Source organism: Nannobrachium achirus (genome assembly GCF_963921795.1).
Source record: "Nannobrachium achirus genome assembly, chromosome: 3".
Lineage (NCBI taxonomy): Eukaryota > Metazoa > Chordata > Actinopteri > Myctophiformes > Myctophidae > Nannobrachium > Nannobrachium achirus.
This window is the reverse complement of record NC_137812.1, coordinates 33,425,537-33,442,568: the sequence shown is the minus strand read 5'-3', so window position 1 is coordinate 33,442,568 and position 17,032 is coordinate 33,425,537. Positions and strand designations below refer to the sequence as shown.

General features: G+C 42.9%; 1 protein-coding gene across 2 annotated transcripts in view; it reads left to right on the top strand.

The window, feature by feature from the left end:
* Positions 1 to 17,032, top strand: part of ube2o (ubiquitin-conjugating enzyme E2O) — a gene marked incomplete at its 5' end in the record, with an annotated part of 47,233 nt that overhangs the window by 6,757 nt on the left and 23,444 nt on the right. For both annotated transcript variants that reach the window (XM_080721182.1, XM_080721181.1), the window contains 4 exons: positions 14,283 to 14,342; positions 14,810 to 14,920; positions 15,683 to 15,780; positions 16,399 to 16,462. In XM_080721182.1, coding sequence (XP_080577308.1) covers positions 14,283 to 14,342; positions 14,810 to 14,920; positions 15,683 to 15,780; positions 16,399 to 16,462 — 333 coding nt within the window. The remainder of the gene's footprint in view (positions 1 to 14,282; positions 14,343 to 14,809; positions 14,921 to 15,682; positions 15,781 to 16,398; positions 16,463 to 17,032) is intronic.

Sequence of the window (17,032 nt, the reverse complement as noted above, 5' to 3'; positions counted from 1 at the left end):
TATGAAAACGTTTGATCCTCCAGAATTTGGTTATCCAGTGACTATCCAGTCCACTGAGAACATCCTCCAAACGCTGCGACGAAAACAACAAGCCAGTCACTTCCTCGTTGATGGGAATCAGGATGGTGTCATGTTACAGGGGAGCACTGTGTAGTGTGAAGTATAATGCAGTGTTAAGTGGTTAATCAGACTAATCAACTTAGTCAGTTATTGGTTCTAAATATCTGTTTAGATATCTTTTTGGCTAATAGCCTTGTACTAGTTATTGCTTGGATCCACTTGTGTGTGAATAGACTCGTTTTAACGTGTCATGTAGAAAAAAAAGAAAAAGCACAATGCAATAGTGTCACGATTTGTCAGATTGCCCAATTCCTCCTTGAAAATTAATTACAAGGTACATCAGTTACTCCTATTATGAAAAACCCTTAAATGGATGCAAAGTCTGAAGTTGTTTGTATGTTGTTCAGTAGTTTTGGCGAAGTTGACTTTTTTGCGGGTGAAATTAACATGATAGCCTGCAGTGTACATTTAGCCTCCTTGCCAGTCAATATTCCACCACCACCCCTCCCCCAGTAGTCTCGGAAGGTCCTTCTTTGCTTTGTTATTGGTCAAGCCTGTCGTCCCTTGGTGATCTATGGGACGGTGGAAGAATCCATCTCAGGCAGAAGGGGTTTGGTTGAGGGAGAGAGGGATCCTGGGCCCGGCGCTGGGTTGCTCCACTCCATCAGCTAAGCCGAGGTCATATCTCATCCATCTAACTAAAGTGTGCTACAGTATCAGTGCACTGGTCAAAGGAATGAGGAGTGTAGTTCCTTCTTCTGAGCAGAGTGATATTGGCAGCACAGATGCCTCATTCGCCTCTGCAGTTCATTGGAGTGACGTGCAACATTTGTAGTCCGGACTTCCTGGAAAAACTAAGGGACTGCTGCCAGTCACGTGACTACTGGCCAATCACAGCACATCTTAGTTCTGATGTTGCGCGGCTTCAGCTATTCTTACAAAGCCAAATTTCACTTGCTCATTGTGAGCATCATTATTGGGCGTAGAATGTGGCAGTTGTTAAATCAGTTCAAAACATGACAAATCCAGTTTGTTGCTGGTGCTGGACACAGAGTGACAGTTCAACAGAAAAGTCTGCACAACAGCATTTCTAAAAACACAAAAACTTCATCAGTTGTTCATACTCTTGCCGAACCAGTTGGAAGAAGTTGAATTAATTCTATTGCATAATCTAGTACTGACCCACTTCAAGAGCAGTGGCCTGGGACTGCAGAGTGGCACACGCTCGGGGACCACCTCCAGGGACCCCCAGAGCTCCAGGGACCCCCTGGCACCGCCGCCAAAAAGTGCAAAAATGACCACCCCAAGCTGCTCACAGGGAATTCCCGGGTACCACCGACTCCTGGTGCTCCAGAACGGATGCAAAAGTGGTCGCGTAATAAAAAATGCTGTAACTCGGCCTAGGAGCGACCGGGAGACCTGGGGCCGGTACCCACGCGTCCGCCTCGGCAGCACGGAGACTGCCGTGAGTAGGGAGTCTTACTGGTCTAAAATACTATAATGTTGTTGTCTTGTCTATCAGTCCTCTAGTTTGCTAGTTTTCTTTAGAGTTTTTGAGTTGTATTTTACAAACAGTATAACTGTCCAGACAGACTGAGTTTTGGAAGACTTTACATGTTTGGACACAAGCATAAGATCAACCTTGTTCCATTAGCCTATATGATAATGATCATTCATAATTAAGTGGCTGTGTGTGCAATTAGCACCACTGCAAGGGTGGACTGCAGCCCTTCCATTAGACACACGTACTGACTGAAAGGCAGTGATTTAGTATCTCTAATTTCATTTGGAACACATTTTCTTCAGTAAATATATCAATCATTACTCGTGTGGCGCTTTCACCCTAATTTCCCACATGGTTACAAACCTGCAAAAGCTGGAAGTTTTAAGAATATTTAAAGGGATATTCCACTTCCAAAAAAACTTTTGGTCATTTTATCGCAAAAGTATAGTTTGTTTAGGAGGAACTTTGCATAATTTTAACCAGAAAATCGGGTACATGATCAGTCATTTCTTTGTTTATTTAGGTCATTTAGGTCATATCTGCCATGTGCAACTTGAAAGTCTACAAGCCAAAGAAAATGTTAATTGTCAACAACAAAAAATGCAATTAAAATATTTATCGCAATTATTGGAGTGACAATTAATCGTCATGTAAAATTTCATAATTGGGACAGCCCTAGTGTCAGACTGGTACCCTTTTTCAAACTTAGGACTAAGTTCTGTGAGATGGGTGAAGACAAAGTGGCCGCCCCAGGAGGACAACACCCCAATCAGGCAGGTTCCTCACCCGGCCTAGGAACACTGTTTTCTTCCAGAGATTTACAGGCAAGATTTGCACAGTGGTACCACAGACAGAGCTCTTGTCAAAGTCGCAGGACCCATGCTCGGTTGCCGGTCACACACCTGTGACCTGCCAGCAGGTGTGTGCCGGCAGGTTACATGTTGTACCTCATCGTAAAGGTGACTAATCAACAATATCAACTATCTAAAATACAATTCCAATTGGTATAATCAAAGATTAGAAAAAAACGACCAGTTTCCGTTTTTATTTTTTTTTGTTGAATTTAAGTTTGCGCAGGTTGTTTGTAACGGCGAACATGCACTAAACGGGCTGTATTTGTCACCATCTGGTAGCCTGCAGTCCTGTGTGCTGCTCAGGGAAGCTAAATGCAGGTGTGCTAGGTAGGCAGGCACGGGCAGCCGGCGGTGTGTAATCTGGGACAGAAGGTTGTTGCCAAGGCCCGCCCAGCAGCAGCGCTCTGGAACACAGAGCCTGAGTTACGCAGTTTAGTGGGTGCCAGGCAGCCAGTCCCAGGAACATACGCTGAATGCATGATCGTTTATGTGATTGTGAATGCAAGCCGAATATGAAAATGCACAAAAGCACACGTGTACACCCCTCCACCCCCCTGTGTTTTCTGTCAAGGCCCTGTTCCTTAGGGTAGACACGTGCTCATGCACACACACACTCGCACTTACGGCTGGGTAAATTACCACCATACCGCGGTTATGTAATCAATGCATACCGCGGTGTCGAGTTTATAACCGCGATTATTATTTGTATTTGTTACGACCGTAGGTCTCAGTTTACTATGAAAGCCGGCAGATCCTGTCCGTCAGTGACTCAGTCAGTTCGTCCGTAACGCCTCAGTGTCTATAGCTGAGCTGTTCTGACATCATGTTGTTGACTGTCAAGACTGCTGACTATCATGGATATCCGAAGGTCACGACACTGACCTCATCAAACCCTGGATATCCATTCATGGAGACGACTGGATAATCACCTAGATCTCCATACATGGAGCTGGTCAATGCCTCTATATCTGACCTCACAGACTACGGACATAGCTGACCTGTTCTGACATCACAGTGATGACTCGACAGAACAAGGTGTGAAGTGGAATTAGTTACAGTATGACACGTCTCTTTTCCCCTCTCTTCTCACCCTCCTTCCTTCCCACACCCGTCACTAGGGATGGCCAAATGGAGACATTTTCTTAACCGGTAACCGCAAGGCCTTATCGGTTAAATAACCGTTAACGGTCAAGCGTTGCAGACTCACAGTTGCATGCATGCAGGTCTCCATTAACCGTTAGTGCTTACCGGTAACCAGTTTCTTAGTGGTTAAATGGTAACAGTTAACTGTTGGCCATCCCTGTTGGCACAAAATAATGCGTAATAATGCGTTCCCAGTCTAAATGGGTTAAACCCCCTCCCCCTATGAAGAACATTCATGGGGGGCCCGCAGTGAATCCAGGGCCCAGAAATGAAAAGGTTTGAGCACCACTTGCATAGAAACATAGGTTTTTCAAAGACTTTTTCACGATTAAAAAAAATAGCAGATCTACAAGCTCGCTTGTATATCTGCTATTTTTCAATAGTTAAAGCACAAAATAATGCGTAATAAAGCGTTCCCATTCTAAATGGGTTAAACCCCCTCCCCCTATGAAGAACATTCATGGGGGGCCCGCAGTGAATCCTTGTACCCAGGGCCCAGAATTTGGTGCGACACCCATGTCTCCCCATCTCACCGTCTTTTATCTTCCACGCCCTCCATACCCTCCTGTCACTCTGTCTGAACCTCCTCTCCTCTCCTTGTAAAGTCCTATGAAAAGCTCATCTCCTTCACTTCCGTTTTCTTCCTTTGTGTCTCTCTACCCTCCACCCTGCTCATCTATCTCTCTCTCTCTCTCTCTCTCTCTCTCTCTCTCTCTCTCTCTCTCTCGCTTAAGCCTGTGATGGAAAATGTTGAGACTTGCAGTGATGTAATGTGGTGCTGTTTTGATGGCTGTCCATGCACGCACGTGCACTGAAACGCAGACGCGTGCTCTGCACCACACCCAGCTCCTGCCCTCAGATAATGGATCTCATCTGATCCTCTTTCCATCTCCCTATAGAACACACAGAGACTCGTATACACACACGCACTCATTCTGCCCCCCCCCCCCCCCCCCCCCCCCCGCCACACACATACACACAGGAGTGGACAGCCTCCGTAGTAACTGCCCGCTAGCAGTGCGAACGCTTCTCGTCCATACCTTCCCCTCATCAATATCGTCTCATATCGTGTCTCCATCTTTTCTCCACTCTTCCCTTTGCCGTATTGATTGATTGATTATTTTATTAGACAAAAATGGAGAACAGTACAAAGTATAGTCAATACAATTGAAATGGGGTACAGTACAAGTACAGTTAAACACCCTGACCCTGACACTCAGTGGTGGAGACCGGTGTCTGCCACCCCTCGCGCCCCCCACCACCCATCCATCTCTGTATCTGCTGTGCTCGCTAGCGCTACTGTCTATTTCTGGCACTTGCCGTGGCTGTTGCTGTCTCTTCCTCTCTCTCTCTCTGGTTCTGTTTTGATCTCCCACTTGTTGTGCTCGGTGTGTCTCGTCCACTGCTCGTCTTCATTTTCCCCCCTCTTGTCACCCACCCATCTCCCTGCTCTGATCACCAGCTGAACGTTTCTCATCTCCATCCTTTTCTCCACCTCCTCCTCATTGACCCCGCCTGTCCTCACCTTTAGGGGATCATTTTAATCGATTTATAAAAGATAATAAATCTAGAAGTAGAAGCTCTACTATTTTCACTATTTCTGCTTTCTGACAACACTTGTGCTAATTGATTTGTTATATTAAAAAAGAATGATATAAAAAACGTATTGATATTTCGATTATTAATCAACAGAGTAATCCTTGGAATTGATAAGATCATAGATATTTGCAGCCCAACTCACCTTAGCCTTTTCATTCTACTTGAGCACCCACCCCCTGACTGCTTTTGTTCTCCTCTTCCTCTAATGTTACCAGGCTTCCCCCATCCATCTCTCTCGCTCTCCCACACAATAAAATCCTTTATTTTTACTGTGCAGTTCAGCCTATTCTCTCTCGCTGTGTTATCATAGGGCCTGTGTGATATTAGTGCCATGTTGTCTCTCTCTGGGTAAGAAGCCCTTGCTTCCTTAATAGAGATATGGGTGCTGGCTGTGTGTCACAATCGATAGCTTTCAGCCAGACGCCACTTTCCTGCCGTAAGGAGTCTGGACGGTGTAGTGGTGCGGAAGGTGTGTTAACTCAGTGGTTTTCAAACTTTTCAGGCCGCGACCCCCAAACTAATCATATTTTAACTGGGGACCCACCCCACCCTGACGAGCACTAAGAGTTGAGGTATTACATTTTGTGTAACACAGTTCTATTGTGAAAATAGCAGATCTACATGCTCACAATGCCTCGCATTGCGAGGTGTTGTGACTCGTGAGCATGTAGATTGGCCATTTTCACAATTTCTGCCTTATTGAGGTATTAAAAAGTTGTTAAATTGTCACTTTGGAAATGTGCAGATACCCTCTATACACTTATACTGTATGTTGGTCTGCTTGCTGTTGAGTGAGAAAAGAATGTTAACATTAACATTAAGCTAAACATCTGGGGACCCCCCAAAATAATTTGGGGACCCCTCCGGGGGTCCCGACCCACATGTTGAGAACCACTGTGTTAACTCATACAGTAACCTGTAAGTCAAGACATCTCTCGTTGTACTCTTTGTGTCGCTAATGGAGCGTCTATTAGAGCGGAGCGCGGGCGGGGTCCTCGCCTACAGTCCCGCTGCAGCCTCACCCTCTCTTTGTCACTCTGTCCGTCTCCCCCTCGCTCCCTCCCTCCCTCCCTCTTTCTCTTTTTACCGGCCCCCCAACCCCCCCACTCCACCTCCCCAGTTGCACGGCACCTGTATAATAATAATAATAATAATAATAATAATGACTTGTGTTAATTAGGCCAGGAAAACAGGAAGTCAAAGCAATTGCTTGTCCTTGGATTCCGGTAACCAATTTGGCTGCTATAACCTTATCGGCCTGGATGAAGTGAAAGCCAAGATTGGCTCCTGTCTGTCTCTCTCTCCCTAACATTACTGTATATGAGGTAGAGCTGTAGTCGCTTGCATAAACCTGAAAGCCTAGTTCTTCCCAACTATTTCAGACACGGCAAAATATCTCGAAAGTATGCAAAATATCTCGAAAGTGTATGTGGGTGAGTTTAAAGGCCTGCATTATAATGAGTGTGTCTTGAAAGTGTCTTGTGTGTGAGTTTAAAGGCCTGCGTTAATGAGTGTGCGCGCATGACACGTGACGTGTGAGTGCACGAAACGGTGCTTTCTCTGGATTTGATTGGGGCTTTTTAGGCCGGTGTCTACCAGTGGTGGATGGTGTATTAATCATTAAGAGCAAGAGAGAGAAACTCCCAGACAGAAGGATACACGTGGTTGTTGAAAGAAAGAGAGAAAAGATAGCCCAGGAATCATGGAGAAACCCTCTCCCCTCTCTCCATTGTGGCTGGTGAACAAGAGGCAGGACATTTGCACGCTCAATGCTGCTGACTTGCTCTCATTGTGTTATTTTGGTACTGTAGCAGCTTGACCTCTGAACAAAACATAACCAAAACACGGTTTCCACTGAGTTCCTGAGCCCTGCCATCATAATTTTGAGAGCAAAAAAACAAGCAATTTAACATGCACATGCATGCACACAAACCTCTGCCTAGTATATTGTGCATGTCACGTCACGTGTAGTAGTTGGGACGTTTTCTCTTGGTAAGCTATTGGTTCTGGCGTAAGTTAACCTTATGAAATGATGCCTCTTTAATTAGGAATGTTCTACTTTTGGAGACTACACTCATCTGTACTCTGTCACATTCTGCGATGTGGTCTGTTTTCGTGAACAATGTTTTTTTAAGATTCATTCATATTTTATTTTACTTTTTGGGAAATGATTCCAACATAAAATCAACTCGAAAAAATATATACAGCTGTGTAAGAGATGACATTATGTAACTTAATGCAAAAAAATCCCTGCCAGACTGGGTGGCTTTTTACTTAGGGAATTTTATTTGCTAAATCTGACTGATACATTTTAATGTACCGATTTGTGTGAGTTTTGGCCTCAATTTGTAAGAGTAGTAGCAAAATGTGAAATGGTGGAAAACATTTCATCTCCCTTAGGCTACTACACGTGTGTGTGTGTGTGTGTGTGTGTGTGTGTGTGTGTGTGTGTGTGTGTGTGTAAACAAAGTTTCATGATAATTGGACAATGCGTTTATGGTTTGTGAAAGTTTGTGCCAAATGGGCCTCTCCTGCAAACTTTGAAAGACAAATCTAGCCATTGGAAATGGAATATGAGAAATCACAAGGAAATAAATGCTCTGACAGCACAGCAATATACACACACACACACACACACACACACACACACACACACACACACACACACACACACACACACACACACGTTGCTTGAGGAAACTTCACATGTGCAAGCTAGCTTTGTTTACTTCCTATTTGTCAGTCCCACGCTGGTCTGTTCTACTAGTAGGTCTATTTCCACTATTTTTAAAACGCAAATGATGATGACAATTATTATTTATTATTTAGATTATTATGATTATCTCCTCTTTGCATTGATGATTGTGACAAGTCATATGCTCATACAACCCCCCACTGATACTACTGATAACATATTATTTGATACCGCACACTGGCGCACAGCACACACACAACACATTCTGGTAAACATGAGACATTCAAGCCTTAAAGCAGCCAAACGGAGTGGGTTTCATTTGACAAGAAATCTATATGCCCGTTTCTTGTGCACAATGCACATCACCACTGTCTTGCATGCATACATTAGTGTGTGCTTCTGGGCCAACTGTTCTCCTGGATGATTTGCATTCAGTGTGCGTGTTGTGCTGTTGCTTGACTTAGGTTGTGGGGTGAGACAGACCCACAGATGCACGCATAAACACTGCTATAGCTTGTTCAAGCAACAGATGACAGAGGCATCATCTTTTGGAAATGCCTGCCTCAACAAGACTAAAGCACCGCTAGCATTCCCTAGAGGCCATGCTTTTTATTACACCCAACCCCACCCCATCATCCTTGAAGGATTAACACATATCCAGGGGTGCTCATAACCTTTGGGCACCAGTACTAAGGGGAGCACCTGGAGATGTTGCTTGGTGTGCACTCTATTTTGATTTGAAACAACAAGAGAACTAACAGTATAAATTGTTGTTGTAGTGCTTCAGGTGCTGTGAGTGTGCATCTGTCTGCATGCACAAGCTGTGAAGTGACCCCTGCCAGTGTCCTTGGCATTGTTCATCACACACAGGCAGTGTCTGTAAAAGTTGTAATGTGACATTACTTACTTTTAGTTGTTAATTTGGGAGGGATAGAAATCGTAGGACATTTTTGAACACCGTAACAAAACTACGATACAGAGTAGAGTTGAGTGTGAAATATGTCAGAGTTTGCAAGAATCTGTTTGACAGCAGGCGATGGCAAAGTGTTAGTTGCCATCCTTAGAGCCCCGTCACTAGTGTGGCTAATTGAATGGGAAAGAAAGGATATCCAAACAGGTTGGTTGTCTCTATGGAACTGGATTAGCATCCTGAATTAAGTGGCAGAAGATGATTAGTGGGATACTTTAAGTTCCATAGTTGGATACATTTTTCATTCAACCTTTTTTATTGAACTTTGGTAGATCATTTACATTTAGTAATGGACTAATTCTTTGTTGAGTGATGCTACTCATTATGATCGGCTCATGCTGCGGTGCAGTGTAGCTTTTGTCAGAGATATGACTTGGAGACATTGTAATGCAATAACGGCCTTTTACAGTGGGGCAAATTGTTATTGATTAGAATAAACCTGTGACTCTGAAATTGTGAGGGCACTGGTTAGGCCTACTACAGCATGCACTTTGCAGAAGTCTGCCCACTGAAAAAAAAACACTGTGTGTGTGTGTGTGTGTGTGTGTGTGTGTGTGTGTGTGTGTGTGTGTGTGTGTGTGTGTGTGTGTGTGTGTGTGTGTGTGTGTGTGTGTGTGTGTGTGTGTGTGTGTGTGTGTGTTGTTCCTCTGAATAAATGTCCCTAAAGCAGTGCATGGTTCCTAAACAGTGGTTGGGTTTGGGAAGAATTTGAGAACTCTATCCCAGAGTAAATAATTATTTTTCATTGGGCCCTACCCAACCCGACTAATTAACATACATTTTAGGCCCTACCCGGCCCTAAATGTTGGTTCGGGTATGGTCGGGTTCGGGCAGAATTTGAGAACACTATCACAGACCAATTGTTATGTCATGACTTGAGTAAAAATCCCATTTTCTCAATGGGTTTAAAACAAACAAAGAAACTCTTTAAAAAATATATATAATTAAGAAGTAGTGAAAATAGTCAATCTACAAGCTCACAATGAGACACGTAATATGTGCTTGTAGATCTGCTATTTTCACTATTGGGTCCCGGGCAAACTCTTTTGGGTCTCGAGGCTCGACCTGAAAAGTTTGAGAACCACTGCTCTAAAGCAGTGGCACAACCTTTTCAGGCCGCGACCCCCAAAATAATCATAATAATCAAACTGGGGGCGATTTACATGCTCACAACGCCTCACAACTACAAGTTCTGCCTCTAATATTTGACAATTTGGCCAATGTTTAATTTGTCATTTTAGAGGTATTACAAAATCCTTAAATTGTCACTTTAGACACTGGGGGCCCAGACCCACAGGTTGAGAACCACTGCTCTAAAGGACCCTGCTGTGTATGTCGCCATATGTATGTTCTTCCAGCAGAAGAGATGGCAGGATTAGACACTAGACAGGCTGCTGTTTAATAGATTACAAGGGAACATGGCGGCCCATCGATTGCCTCCACTCCTCTCCCAAGAATTCAACAGAGTAGGGTTACACAGCACCAGACAAAACGGGAATACTTGCCAGCCAAGGATGTAGCCTGTGTGTGTAGTACTGTATTTCTATCCTTGTGAGGCCTTTAATTGAATCGGAACAATAATACTCTGTATAACAGGGGTCTTCAACGTTTTCAGGCCAAGGACCCCTTAGCTGAGAGATGAAGCCGGGACCCCCAGATTCCATATAGATTCAACGTCTGACAGCACAATCATCAGTGTATGTTGGATTCATGTCAATTTCAGTTTTTAGATATTTAACCACTTGAGCCGTCGTTACCTTATAAACTTGACCTTTTACACTGTACTTAGTCTGCCCTTTTCCCCTCTACACCAAACCTCTTTGCCGAAAATACCAATTTTTGGCTACAGTTCTCAAAATATGGACACTAGGGTTCAAGTTGTTAATATAAAAAGGATTTGACGATTTGGAGGACCCCCTTTAGTAACTCTGAGGACCCCCTAGGGGTCCCGGACCCCTTGTTGAAGACACATGCTGTTTAATAATGTACTGTACCTACTAAAGATGAAGTGACACTTCGTTATTAATCCCTCTTTATTGCAGTCTTTACCAGTGACAACTATGAGACTGTTGTATCATTATCTCTTTAGCCATGTGCCATCGGTCCCCACATCCTCTTCTCAACACCTCTAAAATTACTGTATCACATCATGGATATTCTTCTCCTCCCACTTATTACCCGGCATGCAGGAGACCTCGTTTTCCTTGTCATTTCTTCACGCTCTCCCCTAATTAAGTTCCGTAAGTCTCAACCTTTCCCCACTCAGGCTGTCTGTGGCGTTGGTCTGCTTGCCACCTTCCTAGTACAGTAATTCAATCACGACACGACAAGCTGTCTTATTATATACACATTTGTAATTCTTGCTTTTTTGGTGTTCTAGTGCAGGGGGTCTTCAACAAGGGGTCCGGGACCACTAGGGGGTCCTCAGAGTTGCTACAGGGGGGCCTCCAAATCTTTGTGTGATAGGAACCTTTTTTCTCCTTTTTTATATTAACCACTTGAACCCTAGCGTCCATATTCCGAGAACTTTAGCCAAAAAGTAGCAGATCTACAAGCTCACAACGCCCCACGCTGCGAGGCGTTGTGTGCTATATCGGCTATTTTTGGCAAAGATGTTTGGTGTAGAGGGGAAAACGAGCAGACCAAGACAAGTACAGAGTGAAAGGTCAAGTAAGTATTGACGGTTCAAGTGGTTGAATATCTGAAAGCACAAATTGACATGAATCCAACATACACTGATGATTGTGCTGTCAAACGATGAAACTATATGGAATCTATGAACAGGTTGTGGGGGTCCCGGCTCCATCTCCAAGCTCCAAGCTGTGAGAACGAAACCCATCGAATACATTGTAGGGCCACATCAACAACTGGTATCCCACATTAATAATTGAGATGTTTTTCTTTGGATAATATCAGATTGTATAACCTTAACCTTTTAAGCCGTACTTAATTAATATGATGTGTCGGAACCGGTGGTCTTGCTTATCTATTACAAGAGCGACCGATAAATATAGGCTTTGTCCTTTTGCCCATTCATCCTTTTATCATACTGTACATCCAAACCGCTCCACCCTTTTCTCTAGTGTTACGTTGTGGATAAATGTTACTTTGTGTTCATTGTTGACAATGAATCATGTTGTTTTGTGGCTATACAGGATTTGACTCCCTTCTATGGTGTTTACTTTCACACTGCCATCACCGGGGTGGTTTCTGTTATGTACCTCACGCTGCAGGATTCTCGCGCTCATGGTCCACGTGCTGGCTCAGCTTTGTGTACAAGACACAAGCCCTGAAGCCTGTGTCTACATAGGCAGGCTGACACCAGAACAGAGGGAACTGGTTTTGACGTTTATTCCCCACAGTTAGCAACTAGCTTGGAACAGAGCTGTTGTGAAAGGCTTGTGAGCAGAAGTTCCGTTAGTTGTGGACCTACAGTCCATGGGCTAATTTAAACCACGGTTGCTTCTCTACAAAAATCATTCATGTAACTTTTCAGTGATGTTGTTTTCAAATTAGTGGGTCCCAGGAGTGTGTCCCAGGGAAATGATATGGGTCCTAATAAAATGTGTGTAAAATGTGAGAAATTGCAGTGTTCTTTTTTTTAACCATTACAACTATGTAGATTGAGTGAAAAGAAATCACACCTCGTGATGCAACTCTGCCTCCAGCATCAGGAAGCATGTCATCTCCATAGGCTCCTATTCATTGCTGCTGCAAAGAAACAGCTTTATCTCGCTATCTAGTACTTCCAGCGACGCTGGGCAGTGACGGTCGGCTGCGGTTAGGATTTCTCTTTTCCTTGTGAAAATAAACCTACTGGTCGCCATTAAAAGACTGAATTTCCACAACATGGACACAATTGTGGCAAGTGAATGGCAGCACTCTAGGAAAATAATTACCAAAATAATCGCATCCCAAGTGTTAATGGGTTAATCTTGTGTTTTCTATTATATTGATATTATATTCATGTGTGCAGTGATGTTAATAGGTTTTCAATGTAATGGGTCCCGGGACCCACAGGTGGTCATTCAAATGGGTCCCAGAAAAAATGTATGGGTCCCCAATTTGGGTCCCCATTTTTTTTTTTTTTGCATTGTGAGCTTTTAGATCGGCTATTTATAAAACGTTTGCCTCTTTCTTATATTATTTTACAATTTGACTAATGTTTGGACATTTTTGATAGTATAGTTTTAGTTTGTTGATTACTTTGGTGCAATAATGGTATTTTTCTTTTCTTGGGGTAATAAAAAGGTAATTTTCTCAAGTACTGTACTTATAAGGTCAATTTAAGGTTATTTTACTTTACTGGAGTATTTCCAATTTTCATTACTTTTACTTCTACTCCACTACATCTGAGGCAAATATTGTACTTATTCCACTACAATTATTTGAAAACTTTACTAGTTACTTTGAAAAGTATAGCCTACATAACCACTTCAGCCATGGCTATTTTCAAAGGATATTATTTGGTAATAATTGTGCATAATGAGTACTTTTACTTTTAGTCCTAAGTGTATACTTTTACTCAAGTACGGTGAGAACGTGTAGAGCGCTCGGGAGAACGGCTGTTGTAAATCACAGATAATTAGTTTCTCCGCTTTGAAAATCAGACGTCTTTTTATGACTTAATGAGTTTATGACCCTCTGCCAGCCTCACTCTGTGCCTCAGACGAGCAGACAGAAACGGCAGTAGCTTTAGCGTGTAGCTAAACGTAGCATCACATCACTGCGACAGAGCACGTTCATGTACCCGGGAGCGAGCGAGCAGTGGCCTGTCCGTTAACTGCGTTGAAGTTCAGTGCCTCTGCTCTGCTGCAGAGCGCTGTGGCTCCGCTGCATGCAGAAAGAGACAGACGGCTGGCACTTTCTGGCGAGGATATTAATGAAACGAAATGCTGTTTGCGACACGTTCATTCTGCGGGGACCCTGACCGCGACGCTGTAAATTATTTTAACATGTACTCAAATGAGGGCGCGTCCCTGGGACCCACGGGACCATGGCATGAATGTCTCTGGGCGACGTGAACGCGTCTCTGATGCGGGACGCGCACGTAATGACGTCTCTGTGTGTGTCGTTGATAATTTATCTGATTATTATCCAATGCAGTTCCAATGCACCATTTTATTCCTTTTCACAAAACAAATTTCCTTCAGGATTAATAAAGTATACTGTATACTATATCTATTTATCTATAGCTCAACAAATTAACAATATTGATATTTGATAAATGCTAAACAGGGAATGGAATCTAATCACAAACAAAAACAATGTAGATGAATAGTCACAAGCATGTGATAAGGTTGGTGTTTTGAGAGACAATATCACCCACCCACCCACCCACCCACAGGTCAATATCACCCACCGATCAATATCACCCACCCAGTAGGACCCCTACCCACCCATTGACAATGAGGTCAATTGTCTGTTTTGTAACCTTTGTCAATTTTCTTCTTACAGCTGAATCTCGAAGATCGATCCATAGTCATTAGAGACATCGTGCGACGAATGAATTCCAATGTAAGTGGAGTCCTCATTGTCTCTCTTTCCTCTCACTCCCCCTTTTATCCCTGTCACATGCTACTGTCTGTCCTCGGTTTCATCACTCTGTTCTTTTAGTTGGTTTAATTGCGTCAGGCATGACCGGAATACCATTACTGACTGACACATAACAGGCATCAAAGGAGCGTTAGTTGCTGAAGACTGTTGCAGTGTAAAAATAAAATGTGTGTTATTCACATGACGGAATAGCACGCCCCTAACGTTAGCACGACACCACAGAAAACAAGAGCCTAACATTTGCAATAATAAAGAAGTTGATTCTAGGTTTGAATAGAATGGTCGTATGACCCACGTCATGGGGATCTTTGATGATGGAAGTTACATTTTCTGTTTTGAAATATGTCCTCACTCTTCCTAACTATTAGGAGCAGTATACAGTACATCACTTACTTAGCTTGCGTTCTTGCCATCTGCTTGACTTCCAGGACAACCAGTGTGGTATTGTGACCAACATCGATATAGAGTGTGCAGTGAAACTGGTGGGGACCAACTGTGTGCTGTACCCAGTCAACAGCAAAGACCTCCAGCACATCTGGGTAAGAATGGAGATACCTGTGGAATTATGCTAAGCTACGATGAAGATCTGTACAAATTTCAGGTTCCCACTGTCATGAAATTCCTGGAAATATTTTGAAATTAGAAAAATATTTCCAGTACTGGAAAAGTTTTGGAATTGATCAGGGGTCCTGGAAGATCCTTGAAAATATAGCTATGCATTGTTTTTGGTTATTGATTTTGTTAACTCATTTACTGCCACCATAAATCGACTTTGAGGGTTCCCTGCCACGATTTTCGTACATTTTGACGTGGGCACGTGCGTGTCCATCTTGCACGATCCTTATGCACACCACGGTCCGTTCGCAGCTTTATTTTTGCTACAATGCCTGTTTTTGGCATTGCACATAGGAGTAAGCGACTCATTATTGCGCTGAGTTTTTGTTATATATTTAACCCAATTTCCAGGACTATATTATAGTCCTGGAAATTGGGTTAAATATTCTGGAAAGGTTTTGGAAAAGGTTTGGAAATTCATTGGTAAAAATGTGTGGGAACCCTGAAAATTCTAATATACATCTTCTAAGCTATTGAATTAATCGTTATGGTGTGCTATTCATTATTCTTTTTTGTATTGGTTAAAAATGTTTTTGAGAGTTCTGGACAGGCAATGCCATGCTCTAATATCAATAGAACTATTTGTAGTAGACATTAAAAACATGTGTAATCACTTAGTACTTTTAATGTAATGTAAAAGATGAAGTGTGCAAAACTCTGATTTACTGTTCTACTGTGGTCCTCAGTCTTTTATGTATGGTGACTATATAGCCTACGACTTCTGGCTGGGGAAAGTATACGACCTGACCAATCACATCATCCTCAAGCTGTCTAATGGAGCCAGGTAAAGTGTGTGTTTGTGTGTGCTTTGTACGGTGGTGCACAATCATGACCAAAAATCTGTTTGTGTCAGCATTATCTTCCGAGAATGTGCGTGTGTTACATGCGCATACATGTGCCCAAGCACATGAGGATACTTGATGTGGGTGTGTGTACTCTCACATGGGCCTGTCGCAATTATTTGACATAATAGCAATTATTTTGTCATAATCATCATACATTAATTGTTTCCATGTTGAAAAATCTTCATATATTTTCAAAAGTTTTCAAAAATAGTGGAAATGGCAGATCTACAAGCTCACAATGTGACGCACTGTATGCTTGTAGATTGCCTATTTCCACTATCAATGTCCTTTTTAAAGTATAAAGTTGTCAAATATGTCAGTAATTTCTTAGTATATTTAGGTTTGTGTCATATCTGCCATGTGCAACTTCAAAGCCTAAAAGCCAAACAGAAATGTCATTGTCAACGACAAAAACACAATTAAATCGTTAATCGCAATTATTTAAGTGACAATTAATCGCCATGGTAAGTGTCATAATGGTGACAGCCCTACTTGCACACAGACACACATGTTCCAAAAGCACCATATACCAACCATACTCTCTCTCCTCCCTCCAGGTGCTCCATGAGTGTGGAGGACGGTGCCAAGTTGTACGACGTCTGTCCTCATGTCAGCGACTCGGTACGTAACCACAAGCTCTCACCTCATATTTGCTACAAGAGCTAGTAGATCAGTGATTCTCAACCTTTTCAGGCCGCGACCCCCAAAATAACCATATTTTAACTGTGGACCCCCCACCATGACGAGCACTCAGAGTTGAGGCATTACATTTTGTATATCACGGTTCCATTAAGAAAATAGCAGATCTACATGCTCACAACGCCTCGTGTTGCGAGGCGTTGTGAGCATGTAGATCGGCTATTTTCAAAATTTCGGCCTCTAATATTTGACAATTTGGCCAATGTTTTAATTTGTCATTTTAGAGGTATTAAAAAGTCCTTAGATTGTCACTTTAGAAATGTGCAGATACCCTCTATACACTTAAATGTTATGTTGGTTTGTTTACTGTTGAGTGAGAAAACGATGTTGCACATTAAGTTAATCATCTGGGTACCCCCCAAAATAATTTGGGGACCCACAGGTTGAGAACCACCTACAAACCACCCAAGGGTACAAAGGGTTAAAAAACTAGCGTGCACGATGGTGCACGGATCGTGCACAGATCATGCACCACCATTAAAACAAAAAAAT